This window comes from Geotrypetes seraphini, chromosome 1, assembly GCF_902459505.1.
Source record: "Geotrypetes seraphini chromosome 1, aGeoSer1.1, whole genome shotgun sequence".
Classification (NCBI taxonomy): Eukaryota; Metazoa; Chordata; class Amphibia; order Gymnophiona; family Dermophiidae; genus Geotrypetes; species Geotrypetes seraphini.
In genome coordinates, this window is record NC_047084.1 from 527561661 (window position 1) to 527578376 (window position 16716).

Consider the following 16716-nt stretch of genomic DNA (forward strand, 5'->3'; position numbering starts at 1 on the left):
CATATTGGTAGGGATGGAGGATGGAGAATCTCTCTAGGTAAGAAGAGAGCTGGGTGGCGACTATGGCCTCTAGCAGTTTAGTTAGGAGAGGGATATTTGCTATGGGGCGATAGTTAGATGGTAAGGAAGGGTCGAGATCGGCTTTTTTCAGAAGAGGGGACAAGGCAATGTATCCCATTTCTGTGGAGAACAGGCCCGATAGTAAAGCAGAATTTATAAGCTTGGTAAGGTAGGAGATGGCCTGCACGGGAATGCTTTCGTAAAGATAGGAAGGGAAAGGATCCAGGATGCAATTGCAGGATTTCAGTTTGAGACAGAGTTTAGAGATCTGGGATTCGGATATGAGTTCAAAGGCAGTCCAGGATCTATCAGCAGGGATAGGGTTGGAGTCGTTGGGAGGCAGAGAATTGTAAGAGACTGCTGGGGGGAAAGAACTCCATAAGGTAGTAATCTTTTCGTTGAAAAATTTAGCGAAGTCGTTTGCAGATGGGGGGAAAGGGGAAAGGTGGAGTCGTTTTTTGAGGTTAGGTTGCGCCAGATGTTGAACAGTGTACTATTTTGGTTTTTTGATCTGGTGATTTTATCTCCATAGAAATTCTTCTTTGCTTTTTTTAGTACTGTGTTATAGAACTTGATGTTGTCTCTCCAGGATTGTCTGTCTGAAGGGGATTTCAATTTTTTCCATTTATGTTCCAAGGCTCGACATATCCTCTCTTGCCCTTCTAGGGAAAATCCTTTTACTGTAAAACTGCTCTGCTTTTCTCTCTTTCAGCAACTTTCTTCATAATGTTGAGTTCCTCCATAAGTCCTTCCAGAAAGGACAATGGCTGACTACAACTGCTTAGATAGGGAAGCAGGGAGGCAATCAATGTGGTCATAGAAACATAGAAGATGACGGCAGAAAAGGGCTACAGCCCATCAAGTCTGCCCACTCTGCTTACCCACCCCCTGTCTATGCCCTAATGACCCAATTTCCTTATCTTGACCCTCGTAGGGATCCCACATGGGTATCCCATTTATTCTTAAAGTCTGGCATGCTGTCTGCCTCGATCACCTGCACTGGAAGCTTGTTCCAATGATCAACCACTCTCTCTGTGAAGAAATACTTTCTGGTATCGCCATGAAATTTTCCGCCCCTGAGTTTGAGCGGGTGCCCTCTTGTGGCCGAGGGTCCCTTGAGAAAGAAAATATCATCTTCCACTTCGACACATCCCGTGAGGTACTTAAATGTTTCGATCATGTCTCCCCTCTCCCTACGTTCCTCAAGAGTGTAGAGCTGCAATTTGTTCAGTCTCTCTTCGTACGAGAGACCCTTGAGCCCCGAGATCATCCTGGTGGCCGTCCGCTGAACCGACTCAATTCTGCGCACATCTTTACTGTAATGTGGCCTCCAGAACTGCACACAGTACTCCAGATGAGGTCCCACCATGGCCCTGTACAACAGCATTATGACTTCAGGCTTGCGGCTGACGAAACTTCTATTGATACAACCCAAAATCTGCCTTGCCTTAGATGAAGCCTTCTCCACTTGATTGGCAGTTTTCATGTCTACACTGATGATTACTCCTAAATCTCGTTCTGCTGAAGTCCTAGTTAAAGTTTCTCCGTTCAAGAAGTACGTCCTGCATGGATTTCCGCTTCCGAGGTGCATGACCTTACATTTCTTAGCATTGAAGCCTAGCTGCCAGGTTGAGGACCAACTTTCCAATGTAAGCAGGTCCTGCGCCATATAATTCTGTAAACTGCATTCACTTACTATATTACATAGTTTGGCGTCATCGGCGAATAGTGTTATTTTACCTTGAAGCCCTTGAGTCAGATCCCCTATGAATATGTTGAAAAGGAGTGGACCCAGGACCGAGCCCTGCGGCACACCACTGGTCACCTCCAATGTTTTAGAGAGGGTACCATTAACCACCACCCTCTGAAGTCTGCCACTCAGCCAATCATTGACTCATGCAGTTAGTGTCTCTCCTAACCCCATCGATTCCATCTTGCTTAGCAGCCTGCGGTGTGGGACACTATTAAAAGCTTTACTGAAGTCCAGGTACACGACGTCCAAAGGCTCTCCCAAGTCCAACTTTCTTGTTACCCAGTCAAAGAAGCTGATGAGATTGGATTGGCAGGACCTACCCTTGTTGAATCCATGCTGATGGGATCCCGAAGATTCCCTTCATTCAAGATCGTGTCTAATTTGCTTTTAATTAGTGTTTCCTTGAGTTTGCACACTATTGATGTGAGACTCACCGGTCTATAATTCGCAGGCTCTGCCCTGCAACCCTTTTTATGCAGAGGAACGACATTAGCTAATTTCCAGTCCAGGGGAACTTTCCCCTTACTTAGGGAGAGATTGAATAGCTCAGCCAACGGTTTCGCCAGGACATCGCTCAATTCTCTGAGCACTCTTGGGTGCAAATTGTCTGGTCCCATGGCTTTGTTCACCTTGAGTCTTGCCAGTTCACTGTAAACTTCACCTGGTGTGAACTCAAAATTCTGAAACGGGTCTTCTGTGCTTTGTGTTGCCTTCAACTGCGGACAGTGTCCCGGTGCCTCACAGCTCATCCAACGACGTACCCTAGCTCAGGGGGCTACAAAGCCAATCAGATTTCCACATGAATATGTATGAGATTGGAAGCAATACATGAAAACCATTGGATGCAAATAGATCTCATGAGCAAGCATTGTGAAAAATCTTGAAAATGAAACTGGACTGTGGCCTTCAAGGACTGCGATTGTCCACCCCTACCTTCGATTTCAATATATTACTCCCGTTCTTAAATTGCTGCATTGGTTCGCTATTAAATACCACATTTGGTACAAATTGTTTTATCTTTTATTTAAGGCATTGATTGGGAAAAAGTATCCAATTCTGGCAGCAAAGCTGTGTATTTGCCAACCTGTGAGAATGTCACTTCCTTTCATGTGATCTATCTTGAAGAATATAGGAATTCTATTTTTTTATGTGAAAAGCCCTCAACTTTGGAATCAGCTTCCAGAGCAGATTAGCATTTTGCAAGATTTAAAATGTTTTAAAAGTTTATTAAAAACACATTTGTTTAAACTGTTTAAATTTTATGAGTACCTTTTTATAAAGGTTCATTCAGCCAGTACTAGTGTTATAATAGATTTATGTACGATTTATGTAGGATGTTTAGGCTGCATATTTGTGATATTATGCATCAATGTGTGTTAAGATGTCTTTTGGAAATGTGTATGTTAACTTGGAATTTGCATAGAAATAATTGTAGGCAATTAGGCACATAAATGATAGTATTCTATAACCTGGATATATAACTGCCCGTCATGCCCCTGACCTTCCTCTGCCTCTCCGTGTCCACCCCCGTCCACCCTCCGAGGAAGTTGCACGCTCGAAAACTGAAGCATGCAACTTATAGAACAACTAAGGCCAGGATTCACTAACCAGCCCGATGGGGCAGGTCCGACAAATTCATCAAACTCCAACATGCAGATGAGGGCGATCGGAGAAATGCCCCCATCTGCAGGCACGGATCGCGCTATAGCGATCTCCGCGCATGCGCAGACCATCTATAGATGGTCTGAGCAAGCACGGGACCTCTGGGCCATCGGAGTTGGGGTTTTTTTTTCCTTCTTCTATTTTTTTTACACTGAGCGCAGAACCTGAAAAGTGCTGGACCTCAGGGCCGGCATTAGATTTTTTTTTTTAAATAGGCGATTGAGGAACTTTTGGGAGCACGTGGTTTTAACCTGCTTAAGTCCGCGGCAGGCAGGGTGTTCAGGTTTGTGGCTGGAAGGCAGGCGTGTTCGGGTCAGGCAGGCAGGCATGTTCAGGGCTGCAGGAGATCGGGGCTGACAGGGCAGAGAGCAGGGCTGCAAAAGGCAGGGCAGTCGCAAAGGGCTTCAGTGACTGGTCCTCAGAAGTCGCTTTTATTTGATCGGCCAGGCCTGTCGATGTTGCAGGGTTTTGTTTAGTGAATTGCATCCCTGGCTACTTTGCATGCCGTTGCCTTCATTTGCATGCACGGATCGGAGGATGGTAGGAAGACAGGTAAGTGAATCGGGTCGGGGTCGCTAAAGGGTCGCAAACCAATCGGTACACGATCGGTTTGCTTTGTGAATCTAGCCTAAGAGCAGTTACATGCTTAACTGCTAAATGGTGCCAATTAAAAGTCACTTATAGCCAATAATTGTTAATTCATTAATTGGATGTTAACTGGAGTTAAGTTGCATATGCCACTGACCTTATTCTATAAATCGGATGTTCACATTTACACACTAAAGTTGAGTACCAAACTTTATAGAATTAAAGGGGGGGGGGTCTCTTTATTCATGTTACTCTTTACAGGATCAGCACCAGAATAAACCAATGTTGCTATGCAATATGAATTTTCACAACCAAGCAGATCTCAAAATAAGGACGCGGGAACTAATGCAGACTTAGAAACTAATGAACACTATCATTTCTGGATAACCTTTACAGTGGGCCAAGGTAACACAACATACAAAAAAAAAAAAAATCTACATGAGAATTAGCAGACGTGCAGATTAATCACAGTCGACTGAGTCAAAAAAAGTCAGATTCTATGAAGAAGGCAGTTTCAGTAGTTTATTCTACCTCAACTGGTAAATTATGTTTTTATACATCTCATTGTCTGAACGTAGTTCACTCATCTATAATGTTCTCAGCACAGAAAAATACCAATTTCTTGTTCTCTCATTAAATGTGAAGTCAAAAGTCTCCACTCTTAGTAGAGGGCCATTAAACCACAGAAAAACGGCTTGCTTGCATAGGTAATAATTTCCTTTTATTTTAGTTGCTGTGGTAGCATTCCATTCAGTTTACAAGCCCTAGTAATAATGTTAACACATTGAATTGTGGCAGAGAGACAATGAAACCTACTATACGAGTGGTTAGAAGTGTTATTCAGTGAAACTCACTTAAAAACTAAGTCCTTAGGCTGCAGGGTAAGATGTAATTGTTGCCAGGCGAACAACGATGTAAATTGATTATAACTTTACTGCACATTCAAAGTTAACAGAAAGAATTGCCAGACATATGTAAAATTAAACAGCCTCCAGTTTGCACTAGTCAGCAAAACTTTTTTTTTTTTTCCCTCAACTCACACTGTATACTGCAGTGCTGTTATATGATATGCCTTGTTGTGGTTACACAGCAGCACTTTTAAAAAATAAAACTACACATCAATTTCCTTGGACAGAAAGCGTATGGTTATATCATGCGTATTACACAATGCCACACCAAGAAATCACAGATGTTTTATTTCATGCAAGCTAGCTAGGCTACGTGGCCCACCAGATGCACTCTGAGAAGTAAACACATGCTTTCCAGCTTGCACCTAGCGTTTTTAATCCGTACGCACAGTACGGCTGGAGGAGTGCACCGCTTTCTATCTATGTGCAGCCGACTTTAAACCACTGAAAGGAAATCTGTCAACCGATCACCATCTGTCTCTCCTGCAGCACGAATGATGATGTGGCAACTTCAGCATCTTGGAGAAAAAAAAAAAAAGCTACTGCTGGAGGGGATCCTAGAAAATTTTGTCTCCAGCATTGTATCTGTAGGATATGGTTTAGAAATTCCACAGGCTTAGCAGAATTCTGTTTCTGAAATCATTCACAGGGCCTACAAAAAGGGCAATAAGTTAACACTTGCGTACCCTTTGTGGCAACATATAAGCTAGATTCATCAGAAGAAAGCTCTTTTTTGGTTTCTCTTAGCAAAATACATTAGAGTTTGGGATTGTTTTGCATGAAGTCAATCTACTGCTATTTCATGGTAGATATTTTAAGGTGGTGGCTTTCTCTCTCTTGGAGGCCCTAGAAACAGAATTAACAGCACAGGACTGTGCTGCATACACAGGGAAGCAACACTAGAGTCCAGTAATGAGAAACTAGAAAGATAAAAGTAAGATAAATGATTCCCCCACCCCCTTTTACAAAGCTACTTTAGGCTTTTTTTTTTTTTTTTTTTTTTAATCACTGGCCGAGGCGGTATTAGCTCCAACGCTCATAGAATTCCTATGAACGTCAGAGCTAATACCGTCAAGGCCAGTAATAAAAAAGCCTAACGCGGTTTCGTAAAGAGTGTGTGTGTGTGTGTGGGGTGGGGTATTTTTATTTTTAGCAATTGAAATATGTCAATTTTGAGACTTCACAAACAATGTCAGGCAATAATGTGAAGTAAAGTAATTCATCAATATTACATTCCATAGCGCTGAAAACAAATTTAATATTCACTCATTTTAGGATTCTCAGAACGCCACCCAAGCAGTAAGCTCTCCGCATTGATCCGTTTTAATGAGTGAATTTTTCACCTTTCATCTTGACTTAACTATAAAGTTATTATTTCTATTTTACTAAATTTTCATAGCATTATAAGTGACTTGGGGCTCCTTTTACGAAGGTGCACTAGCGCGTACTAGCTGAAAATCTACTGCCTGCTTAAAAGCAGGCGGTAGCGGCTAAATTTAGCGCACGCTACGCTGCACGTTAAGGCCCTAACGCATCTTCGTAAAAGGAGCCCTTAGCATTTGTAGCGTTGTAGCATTATTGCATCAGCCCCGCCAATGCGTTTCGTTCCTTCCTCAGGGTCGGGGATGCTGCCGGAGCAAAAAGCAAAAGCTAGCACAGCTTAACCTTTCAACAACCGCTGGCTCATTAAAACGTATCAATGAGGAGTGCTGCCATGCTGAGAGGTTACTGCTTGGGTGGCGTTCTGAGAATCCTAAAACGAGTGAATATTAAATTTGTTTTCAGCGCTATGGAATGTAATATTGGTGAATTTTGAGAATTTACATCTATCTCTATAGTGCACTACGAGGAAAAAATAGCCAAGGAGGCAAAAAACTTCAAGCCATTCTTTCGATATATTAAAGAGAAACAACCCGCGAAGAAGCGGTGGGACCGTTGGATGACCAAGGAGTAAAGGGAGCGCTAAAGGAGGACAAAGCAATCGCCGACAAACTGAACACATTTTTTGCATCTGTATTTACCGAAGAGGATATACACAGCATACCGGAACCCATCAGGCTATATGCTCGAAGTGAAAACGGGAAACTGACAGGATTAACGGTCAGTCTGGAAGAGGTATGCAGGCAGATTGATAGGTTCAAGAGCGATAAATACCCGGAACCGGATTCCTTCCGAGGGTCATCAAGGAACTGAAAGGGACCATAGGTGAACTGCTTCAACTAATAGCCAATCTGTCGATCAAAACAGGAAAGATTCTGAAGGATTGGAAGGTGGCGAATGTTAAGCCGATCTTCAAAAACGGTTTGAGGGGAGACCCGGGAAACTACAGGCCGGTGAGTCTGACCTCGGTACCAGGAAAGATGGTAAAGGCGCTGATAAAGGACCGCATCATTGATCACCTTGACGGACACGGGCTGAGGACCAACCAGCACGGTTTCAGCAAAGGCAGATCTTGTTGGACAAACTTGCTGCACTTCTTCGAGGGAGTAAACAGGCAGATAGACAAGGGTGAACCGGTTGACATTGTATATCTGGATTTTCAGAAGGTGTTTGACAAGGTTTCACATGAACGACTACTTCAGAAAATTGCGAGCCATGGAATCGAGAGTGAAATACTCACGTGGATTAAAAACTGGTTGGAGCATAGGAAACAGAGAGTGGGGGTAAATGGACAATACTCGGACTGGAAGAGTGTCACCAGCGGGGTGCCGCAGGGCTCGGTGCTTGGACCCATGCTCTTCAACATCTTCATAAATGATCAGGACATATAAGACGAGAGAGGTGATAAAATTTGCGGATGATACAAAGTTATTCAGAGTAGTGAAGATGCAGGAGGATTGCGAAGATCTACAACGAGACATAATCAGGCTCAAGGATTGGGCTGCGACATGGCAGATGAGGTTCAACATGAACAAGTGTAAAGTGATGCATGTTGGTAACAAAAATCTCATGCACAAATACAGGATGTCCAGGGCGGTACTTGGAGAGACCTCCCAGGAAAGGGACTTGGGAGTTCTGATCGACAAGTCAATGAAGCCGTCCACGCAATGTGCGGCGGCAGTAAAAAGGGCAAACAGAATGCTAGGAATGATAAAGAAGGGGATCACGAACAGATCAGAGAAGGTTATCATGCCGCTGTACCGGGCCATGGTACACCCTCACCTGGAGTACTGCGTCCAGCACTGATCGCAATACATGAAGAAGGACACGGTACTACTCGAAAGAGTCCAGAGAAGAGCAACTAAGATGGTTAAGGGGTTGGAGAAGCTGCTGTAGAGCGAAAGATTAGAGAAACTGGGCCTCTTCTCCCTCGAACAGTGGAGATTGTGAGGGGATATGATCGAAACATTCAAGGTGCTGAAGGGGATACACTTAGTAGATAAGAACAGGTTGTTCATCCTCTCCAAGGTAGGAAGAACGAGAGAGCACTCTCTAAAGTTGAAAGGGGAAAGATTTCACACAAACGTCAGGAAGTTCTTCTTCACCCAGAGGGTGGTAGAAAACTGCAACGCTCTTCCGGAGTCTGTCATAGGGGAACACACCCTCCAGGGATTCAAGACTAAGTTAGACATGTTCCTGCTGAACAAGGACGTACACTGGTAGGGCTAGTGTCAGTTAGGGTGCTGGTCTTTGACCAGAAGGCCACTGCATGAGCGGACTGCTGGGCATGATGGACCACTGGTCTGACCCAGCAGCGGCAATTCTTATGTTCTTATGTACTAAACAATTTTAATCATGATTAATTGTGCGCTTAAAATTTTTAATTGATGTACACACCTAGTAAATATTAATGGGTCCTTTCACTAAGCTGCACTAAGTGCCAGCATGTGCTTACAGTGGGACGCGCTCGGGCATACTGCGGCAAGTTCCAAATCTACATAGGCTACCCATGTGCCCCAAAGTAGGCATTCCCGCACAAAAGATTACCATGTGGGCCCTTACCACATACAAACTAGGTGTTGGCAAATGCTCCTACTGACATTAGCTTTAACATTGGTCCTTAACAAGACAAAAAAAAATGGGAAATTGACCTTTTTTCTGGCTGCAGTAAAAATGGTCTTGGTAAGCAGGAAAAACCCATGTTAAGGGCATATAACTCTACTTTCTACTGCAGCTTAGTAAAAGGACCCTAATATGCTGTTTGATTAAAAATAAAAAAGGAAAAACAAGACTATAATTTTTAAACACACTGAAAAGTCACTGTATAGTTTGGCTGATATTCTTTGGTAAATAAGTTGTACTTTCAGATGTACTGCAATCCCTACTCTAGTTACTGATTCTGTGCTGCCACCTTGCAAAATATTAGTGCATACAAAGTTTAGTTCTTCAAATGCATACTTTCCTACGTTATTATAACAGCTATTGTCACTGCCAAGAACTGCATATATAGCATGCATCATGTATACCAGTGGTCTCAAACTCAAACCCTTTGCAGGGCCACATTTTGGATTTGTAGGTACTTGGAGGGCCACAGAAAAAAAAAAAAAAACAGTTAATGTCTTATTAAAGAAATAACAATTTTGCATGAGGTAAAACTATAGTTTATAAATCTTTCCTTTTGGCTAAGTCTTAATAATAAGATTGTAATTTATATCTAAAGAGACATATGATCAAGAAACTGTTTTATTTTACTTTTGTGACTATGATAAACATACTGAGGATCTCAAAATAGTACCTGGTGGACCGCATGTGGCCCCCGGGCCACGGGTTTGAGACCACTGATGTATACTGTGGGCTAAAGGGCTTTTATGTGGAACAGGCACATGGGATATCTTAGGGAGAGCAGGAAATAGTGAATTCTAGGATGGGCAGACTGGATGAGCCATTTGGCCTTATCTACTACTACTATTTATCACTTATATAGCTCTGAAAGGCATATACAGTGCTGTATATTTTGACATTTAATAGATGGTCCCTTCTCAGAAGAGCTTACAATTTAACTTCGACAGCCCGACATGACACATAGGGTTTAACAATGCAGAACCCAAGGTGAGAGAAGTTAGGAGTTGAACATAGTCTCAAAGAGGTGGGCTTTTAACTGGGTCTTGAACACTGCCAGAGACAGAGCCTGCTGTAGGGATTCGGGCAGCTTGTTCCAAGCATACAGCGCAGCAAGGTAGAAGAGACGGAATCTGGAGTTGACAAAGGAAGAAAAGGGCCCAGACAAGAGGGACTTACCAACTTAGCGGAGCTTACAAGGGGGGGAGGGTACATAGGGGGAGATAAGTGAAGAGAGATTGTGAGGGCCAGTCAAGAGTGCATTTCTAGGTCAGTAAGAGAAGCTTGAATTGTATTCGGAAAAGGATGGGAAGTGACTTTAAGAGAGGGGAAATGTGAGTATAGCAACTCTCACGGAATATGAATCGTTCAGCCAAATTCTGGATGGATTGGAGGGGAGCGTGATGTCTAATTGGAAGGCCTGAGAGTAGCGAGTTGGAGTAGTCTAAGCTTGAGGCGATGAGGGCGTGGATCAGGGTTTTGGTAGTGTGCTCAGAGGGTAGATCAGATTTTGGTAATATTATAAAAGAAAAAGTAACAGGTTTTAGCGATAAGTTATCTGGGCGGTGAAGGGGAGAGAGAGGAGTCAAAGATGACCCTGAGATTGTGAGCAGACAAAATAGGGAGTATGAGACGAGAATGGGGGAAGCGGGCAGATGGGTTTAGATGGGAAGATGAGCAGCTCCGTTTTAGTTATATTCAGTTTTAGATGGCGGTGAGACATCCAGGTGGCAATGTCAGATAGGCAGGCTGGAGATATTTGGTGCGGAGCGGTAGATCTGGGAGTCATCAGCATAGAGATGATACTGAAGCCATGGGAGGAGATTAGCACTCCAAGTGAGCAAGTGTAGATTGAGAAAAGGAGTGGTCCCAGGACAAAGCCTTGAGGTACACTCTACCATCATGTTTCTATGGGTGAAAATCCTTTCCTCGCAAGGCACCGCCTCTCAATGGGCATACCTTAAACCAGAATGGATATGGATTTTCCATTTACATTGGACCCTGCTAAAGAGTTAACAGCCCCTAAAAAGGGGAAGTAGGTTTGCCATTAACAGCCAAGACCAGGTCTGCAAAGTCAGCAAATCTGGACTAACCAGATTTGAATGGATAGAGATGGCATGCAATCTTGCATAAAAGCCAGCCTATCAAAGGCCACAGTGAGAAGACATATAAGGTCTTCTCTGCAAGCCACGGCTGAACAATGTCATCTATCCTCTGTGAAGCCACCTCACACCTGTGACTGAAAGAGCACTCTTAGCACTACTGTTTGTAACCATCAGACTGAATACCGGCTGCCACCACAAGTCCCAAATAGGCTGAACAAAGTCACCTGCCTAAGCAACCACTATCTCAGATCCAACAGGGAACTGCTAAGAAAGTTCTTGCTGGCAATATGGGCCACCGAGAGGGCCAACAGTTTTACTTCTGCTGAGGGCCAGATTTGCTGCCTAAAGAGCCATAACCATATCTGTCTTTCTTTCTTTCTGTCTCTCTCTCTCCTTAGCCACTTTCTTTCTTTCTGTCTCTCTCTTTCCTGTCCACCACCACCCCTTGCCTGCTCCCCCTGTCCAGTAGTAGCCTTTCTCTCTTCCTTCTACCTCCCCACTGTCCAGCAGCACCCCTTCCCTGCTCCCCCTGTCCAGCAGAAGCCCTTCTCCCTTCCTTTTACCTCCCCTGTCCAGCAGCACCCCTTCCCTGCTCCTCCTGTTCAGCAGCAGCCCTTCTCCCTTCCTTTTACCTCCCCACTGTCCAGCAGCACCTCTTCCCTGCTCCATCTGTCCAGCAGTAGGCCTTCTCCCTTCCTTTAACTTCCCCCGTGTCCAGCAGCATCTCTTCCCTGCTCCCCCATTCCAGCAGTAGGCCTTCTCCTTTCCCTGCTCCCCCTGTCCAGCATCCACTAGCCCGGGCAGCCTCGGGGCTTTTGCTAGGTCAGCCCACCTCGCATTATGCCCCACGGCTGCTGCGGTTGCTGGTCAGGGGTGAGAAGAGGCGTCCTGGCAGCGCAGGAGTCAAATCGTTGCCACAAGCCGCCCCACATGCCGGAAATGGAATTTGGCATGGAGGGAAACAGCACGGTGGCAGGGATCACAAAACCCAAGTGCACATGCGCGCTTAGGGTTTTATTATAGAGGATATTACCTCACTATAGTAGATCTTTGATTATGAGTCAGTTTTGGTTTATTTTCGTACACATCCAGGAAAGGGTGGGTGGGGAGGAGGGGCTATTTCTTTGCTAATTTGACTTTTGAGTATGTCCACCTGGGGTGAGAGGAGAGTGGGAGGATATTTTTAATCTGAATAGGGTAAGGTTATTGGAATAGTCTATGTTTCTGTGTTTTATTGAATAATTATTGGGTGGGGAGAGAAAATGGTTGGTTATGCATATTTGTAAGTTGAATGTGTTTTTATTAACTTATTATATGATATATATTTGTGTCTTGCACTTTTGAAGTTTAGAAAATCAATAAAGAATTTTTTTTAAAAATAAAGAAGTGCCGAGTTCTCCATGTGGTCTCAATTCTATTTGAGCTGCTTGGCTCGTTTCATTTCCTAGGTGCTAATTGTGTTTAAATTTACGAGGCCACGGTGGCAGTTTCTGGTGCGGGGAGCTGCGCCGGGTGGTCCGCGCTGCTCCCAACGCTCATTGAGTTCCTGTGGGCGTCGGGGGCTGTGTGGGCCATTCGGTGCAGCTCCCCATGCTGGAGACTGCTGTCGCAGTTTCTTAGAAGAGGGGGTTAGCTTTTATGCTGTTGGTGGGGACTAGTGCAACAACAGTATAAAAGCTAAGTTTGGATGCGATTGGCATTTGGGAGGTGGGATGGGCTAGGTAGTTCAGGGGGAGATGGCATTGCATGGAGAATTCAGTATTTAATATGAAATTAAGATAAATTTATACAAAAAATTAATTATATAAAAAAGCAGAAACTTAATCTGTATCACGTCATTGGGTGGAATCAGTGAAGAGTGCTGTCACACTATTCCTGTTTGGACAGGGTGGCGTTCTGAGAACCCCCATTGTGATACATAATATATCAGCATGATAGAGTGAAGAGTTTTATGTTTGTCGTTATTAAAGAAATGAGGTAAAACTCTTTATAATTTATAAATCTTTCCTTTTGGCTAAGTAACATAGTAAATCTTAATAATAATATTGTAATTTATAGCTAGAGAGACATATGATCAAGAAACTGTTTTGTTTTACTTTTGTGATTATGATAAACATACCAAGGGCCTCAAAATAGTACCTGGCGGGCCGCATGTGCCCCCAGGCTGTGTGTTTGAGACCACTGCTTTAGATTGATGCAAGTGCTCACGCATGAAAACATGCACACACATATTTGACCATTTATGCTAGTGTTCTTTAAAAAAATGGGGCCAAGTTTAAGAATTAATTATCCCACCCACTGTACAGCGACGGCTGGGTGGCTCACAATCTAAATAAGTACAAAGTTGTGGTAGCGAGTCCCAACATGGCAAATGTGATGCAGCCCATAAAAATTGAATGGGCTGTATCGTATTTGTCAAACAGAAGTTGCTATCGTGGCTTTGTAAAAGGGGTCCAAAGACTCTTGATCGTAACCACAGAAAGGTAGTATATCAAATCTCATGCCCCTTTCCTTAACAGAATAGTCTCTTAAATAGGTTTATTCTTGGTGCCAAAACAAAGGCCTTTTCTTGTAAAAAAAAAAAAAAGAGAATATATATCTGCTGTCTATATTTTGCACTTCATTTGTCTATTTTTCTATAGTTGTTAGTGAGGTGACATTGCATATTTTAAAGTCATCTGCCTTGACCTCTTTGAAAAAAAACCAAATATAAATTATAATTAACATTATCTCTGCATACAGTGTGCTTTGTGATTTTTTATTTTGTGGTTACCATTATGTATTGTTAATAACATTATACAGTATTGTGTATATGACAAATAAATGGAAGAAATAGCATTATAATTAGTACTATTATAGGGGTGGGGTCATGGGCGGAGCAGAGCGGGGGTACTCGGTTGATGTTTGTTATATTTAGGGGGTACTTGGCTTGAAGAAGTTCAGAAACACTTTCTGAAGGAAACCAATACATGACATCATTCAGCAAAAAAAGTGAGCACCTTAACCTTGGTTAAGAGTATATATTGCATTAATGTTTAGCACAGTCCTCTGGTTTTCAGGATTTCTCCAATGAACATGCATGAGATTATTTGCACTGCTTCTATTGTATGCAAATATATCTCATGCATATTAATTGAAGAAATCCTGAAAACCAGACATGGCAAGGGCTGAGGTTGGTCACCTCTGGTTTAGCTCATCTACTGAATCCTCTGCTAAAGTGCGTGATACAGTGGTTAAAGCTACAGCCTCAGCACCCTGAGGTTGTAGGTTCAAACCCACGCTGCTCCTTGTGACCCTGGGCAAGTCACTTAATCCCCCCCATTGCTCCAGGTACATTAAGATAGATTGGAAGCCCACCAGGACAAACAGGGAAAAATGCTTGAATACCTGAATAAATTCATGTAAACCATTCTGATCTTTGGCTATAGGCAACATATTACATAGAACTTTTTATAGGATAAGCACAAAGTGTAATGGGTAGAAATAGAAGGGTGCCAATATTTCTCTCCTATGATACACAGAATAATTAAAGATTCAATCAAATTTAACATCAAAACCCATCAAACAGGGATTGAGGCAGAAAAGGGATCATTAGTGATGTCAGAAAAGAACTTCAAGGGAAGCGAGAATGGAAATCAAGGGCTGAATAATCCTACCTACAAATGTATATTTACACATCTACCCGCTTCCACCTCACCTCAGTGTTAAGATTTACAACCGGCGCCATCCCATACAGCATGCAACGCCCCGACAGCAGATGCAGGAAAAAGCTTCAGAAAACACTGCACATGCGCCAGTGTGTACGGACAGAGTGGAAGCCGCAGAGGCTCAAACTTGAAAAGCACGCGATCAAGGGCGGAGGGAATAAAGGCTTTGGTTTCCCTCCCTCTCTGTCCTTTTCACGCAGTGTTACCATCTGGGGATTTCCTGCCAAATTGGTCTAGTTTTGAAGGCGGGCAGCGGACAAATTTTGGCATTGGCGGATTGCCGGTTGCGGAGCTTTTTGGGGCGATATTCATTCAACCAGTGACAGCGCCAAGTCCATGTGCTCCGCCTGCCGCTGTGTATTTCAAGCCTCATTCTGGTGCTCCCTCTCTCTAGTTTTGCCACCCACTTCTTTTAAGTAGCTTTCACTATACTACAGAAGCGGGAGTTACCAGGTGGTGGTGTTATGATTTGTGGATCTTACCATTCCAAAGTAGTTTTAAAGATATTCAAAGATGTGGTTTAAAGAGGAGAGCAAGATGCATTATCATTAATTAGTGGGTTGGGGTTTTTGTTTGTTTGTTTGTTGTTGTTGTTTTTTTGGGGGGGGATCTTTTTCAGTTTATGTAAATCGATTAAAAAAGATAAAGTTTAAAGTAGTTCCTACAGATATATTTTGGCACTGTCTTCATTTATAAAGCAATTGTTGTTTTGCCATATACTGTAGTGTAAAAACTTTATATAGCATATTTTGTACTTTTTCTATATGACACTTTTTTAAAATATTTTTTCATGATTTTTAAGGAACTGTGTTTAAGATTTTTAGGTTTATATTTTGCTTTGTTATTTTTAATGTATTAAACCCACTCCCCCTCTTTTATGAAGCCGCGTTAGCATTTTTTATCATTGGCCACAGCGGTAAAAGCTCCAATGCTCATAAAATTCCTATGAGTGTCGGAACTGTACCGCCATGGCCAGCTATAATGCTAATGCAGCTTCATAAAAGAGTGGGGAGTAAGATATGACATAAATAAATGATGTGTAAGGTGTGCTATATATAAATATATATATTTATATATCTTTATTTATTTACATGGTTGATTCTGTACAGGAGGCCGGTCTCAGCAGCCGCTAAAGAAGCTGCTGAGAATCACACACCAGTGTTCTATACAGAATCGCATCTGTCTTAAAAAAACAGACGCCTTCACCCCAATTCTTTAACTGTTGCCCATGTCACTGGTGCTGGTTACAGAATTGTGCCTGCCTGATTGAATGATCCCTTGCCATCAACTGATCGCGACAAGGGAATCCCTGATCAGCTGAGCCAGCAGGCCTCCCCGAAGCTCCCCCTGCCACGATCAGTTGAGCTGGCTGCGGCAGGGGATCCCCAGCACCCATCCCCCAAATCGGCAGGGTGGATGCCCACTCCATCCTGCTGCTGATCTGTGATTCCCCCGACCCCCCCCCCCAAACCACCACTGGCAGAAGGAATACTCCCTCCCTCTTGTTTTGTCTGTTATACTTTCATAGGGTTACCAGATTTTACTACAGTATTGTAAAATCTGGACCCATGGCTCCACGCAGGCCTGCCCAGTTCCACTCATCCCCATCCCATTCCACCCAAGTCAAGCCCCATTCCGCCCCAGCCTATCCCTTAGCCCCGCCCCTCAACCTGTTCTCATGCTCGGAGCTGCGTTGGGAGGTAATTTCCGCATGCGTGATGTCACAGCATTGAATGCGTGCATGTGCAGATCTCTCCCAACACGGTCCCAAGCTGGACGCTTTTCAAAACCCGGATAAAGTGCCAGGTTTTAAAAAACTGTCCAGACACCTGGACATGTCCTCTAAAAAGAGGACATGTCTAGGTAAATCCGAACATCTGGTAACCTTATACTTTCAGAGCAGAACAGATTTGTAGTTTCTTACATGTTCCTAT

At 43.4% G+C, this 16716-nt stretch overlaps 1 protein-coding gene across 3 annotated transcripts in view; it reads right to left on the bottom strand.

Annotated features, from left to right (window-relative positions):
- SRFBP1 (serum response factor binding protein 1) overlaps positions 1-15144 on the bottom strand; it is a 142226-nt gene extending 127082 nt beyond the window's left edge. Inside the window, exon 1 of one of the 3 annotated variants that reach the window (XM_033929027.1) lies at positions 14773-15144. In XM_033929027.1, coding sequence (XP_033784918.1) covers positions 14773-14814 — 42 coding nt within the window. In that variant the 5' untranslated portion in view covers positions 14815-15144. The remainder of the gene's footprint in view (positions 1-14772) is intronic. The other 2 variants (XM_033929028.1, XM_033929026.1) reach the window with 2 other exon arrangements.
- Between the last annotated feature and the right edge of the window lie 1572 nt (positions 15145-16716).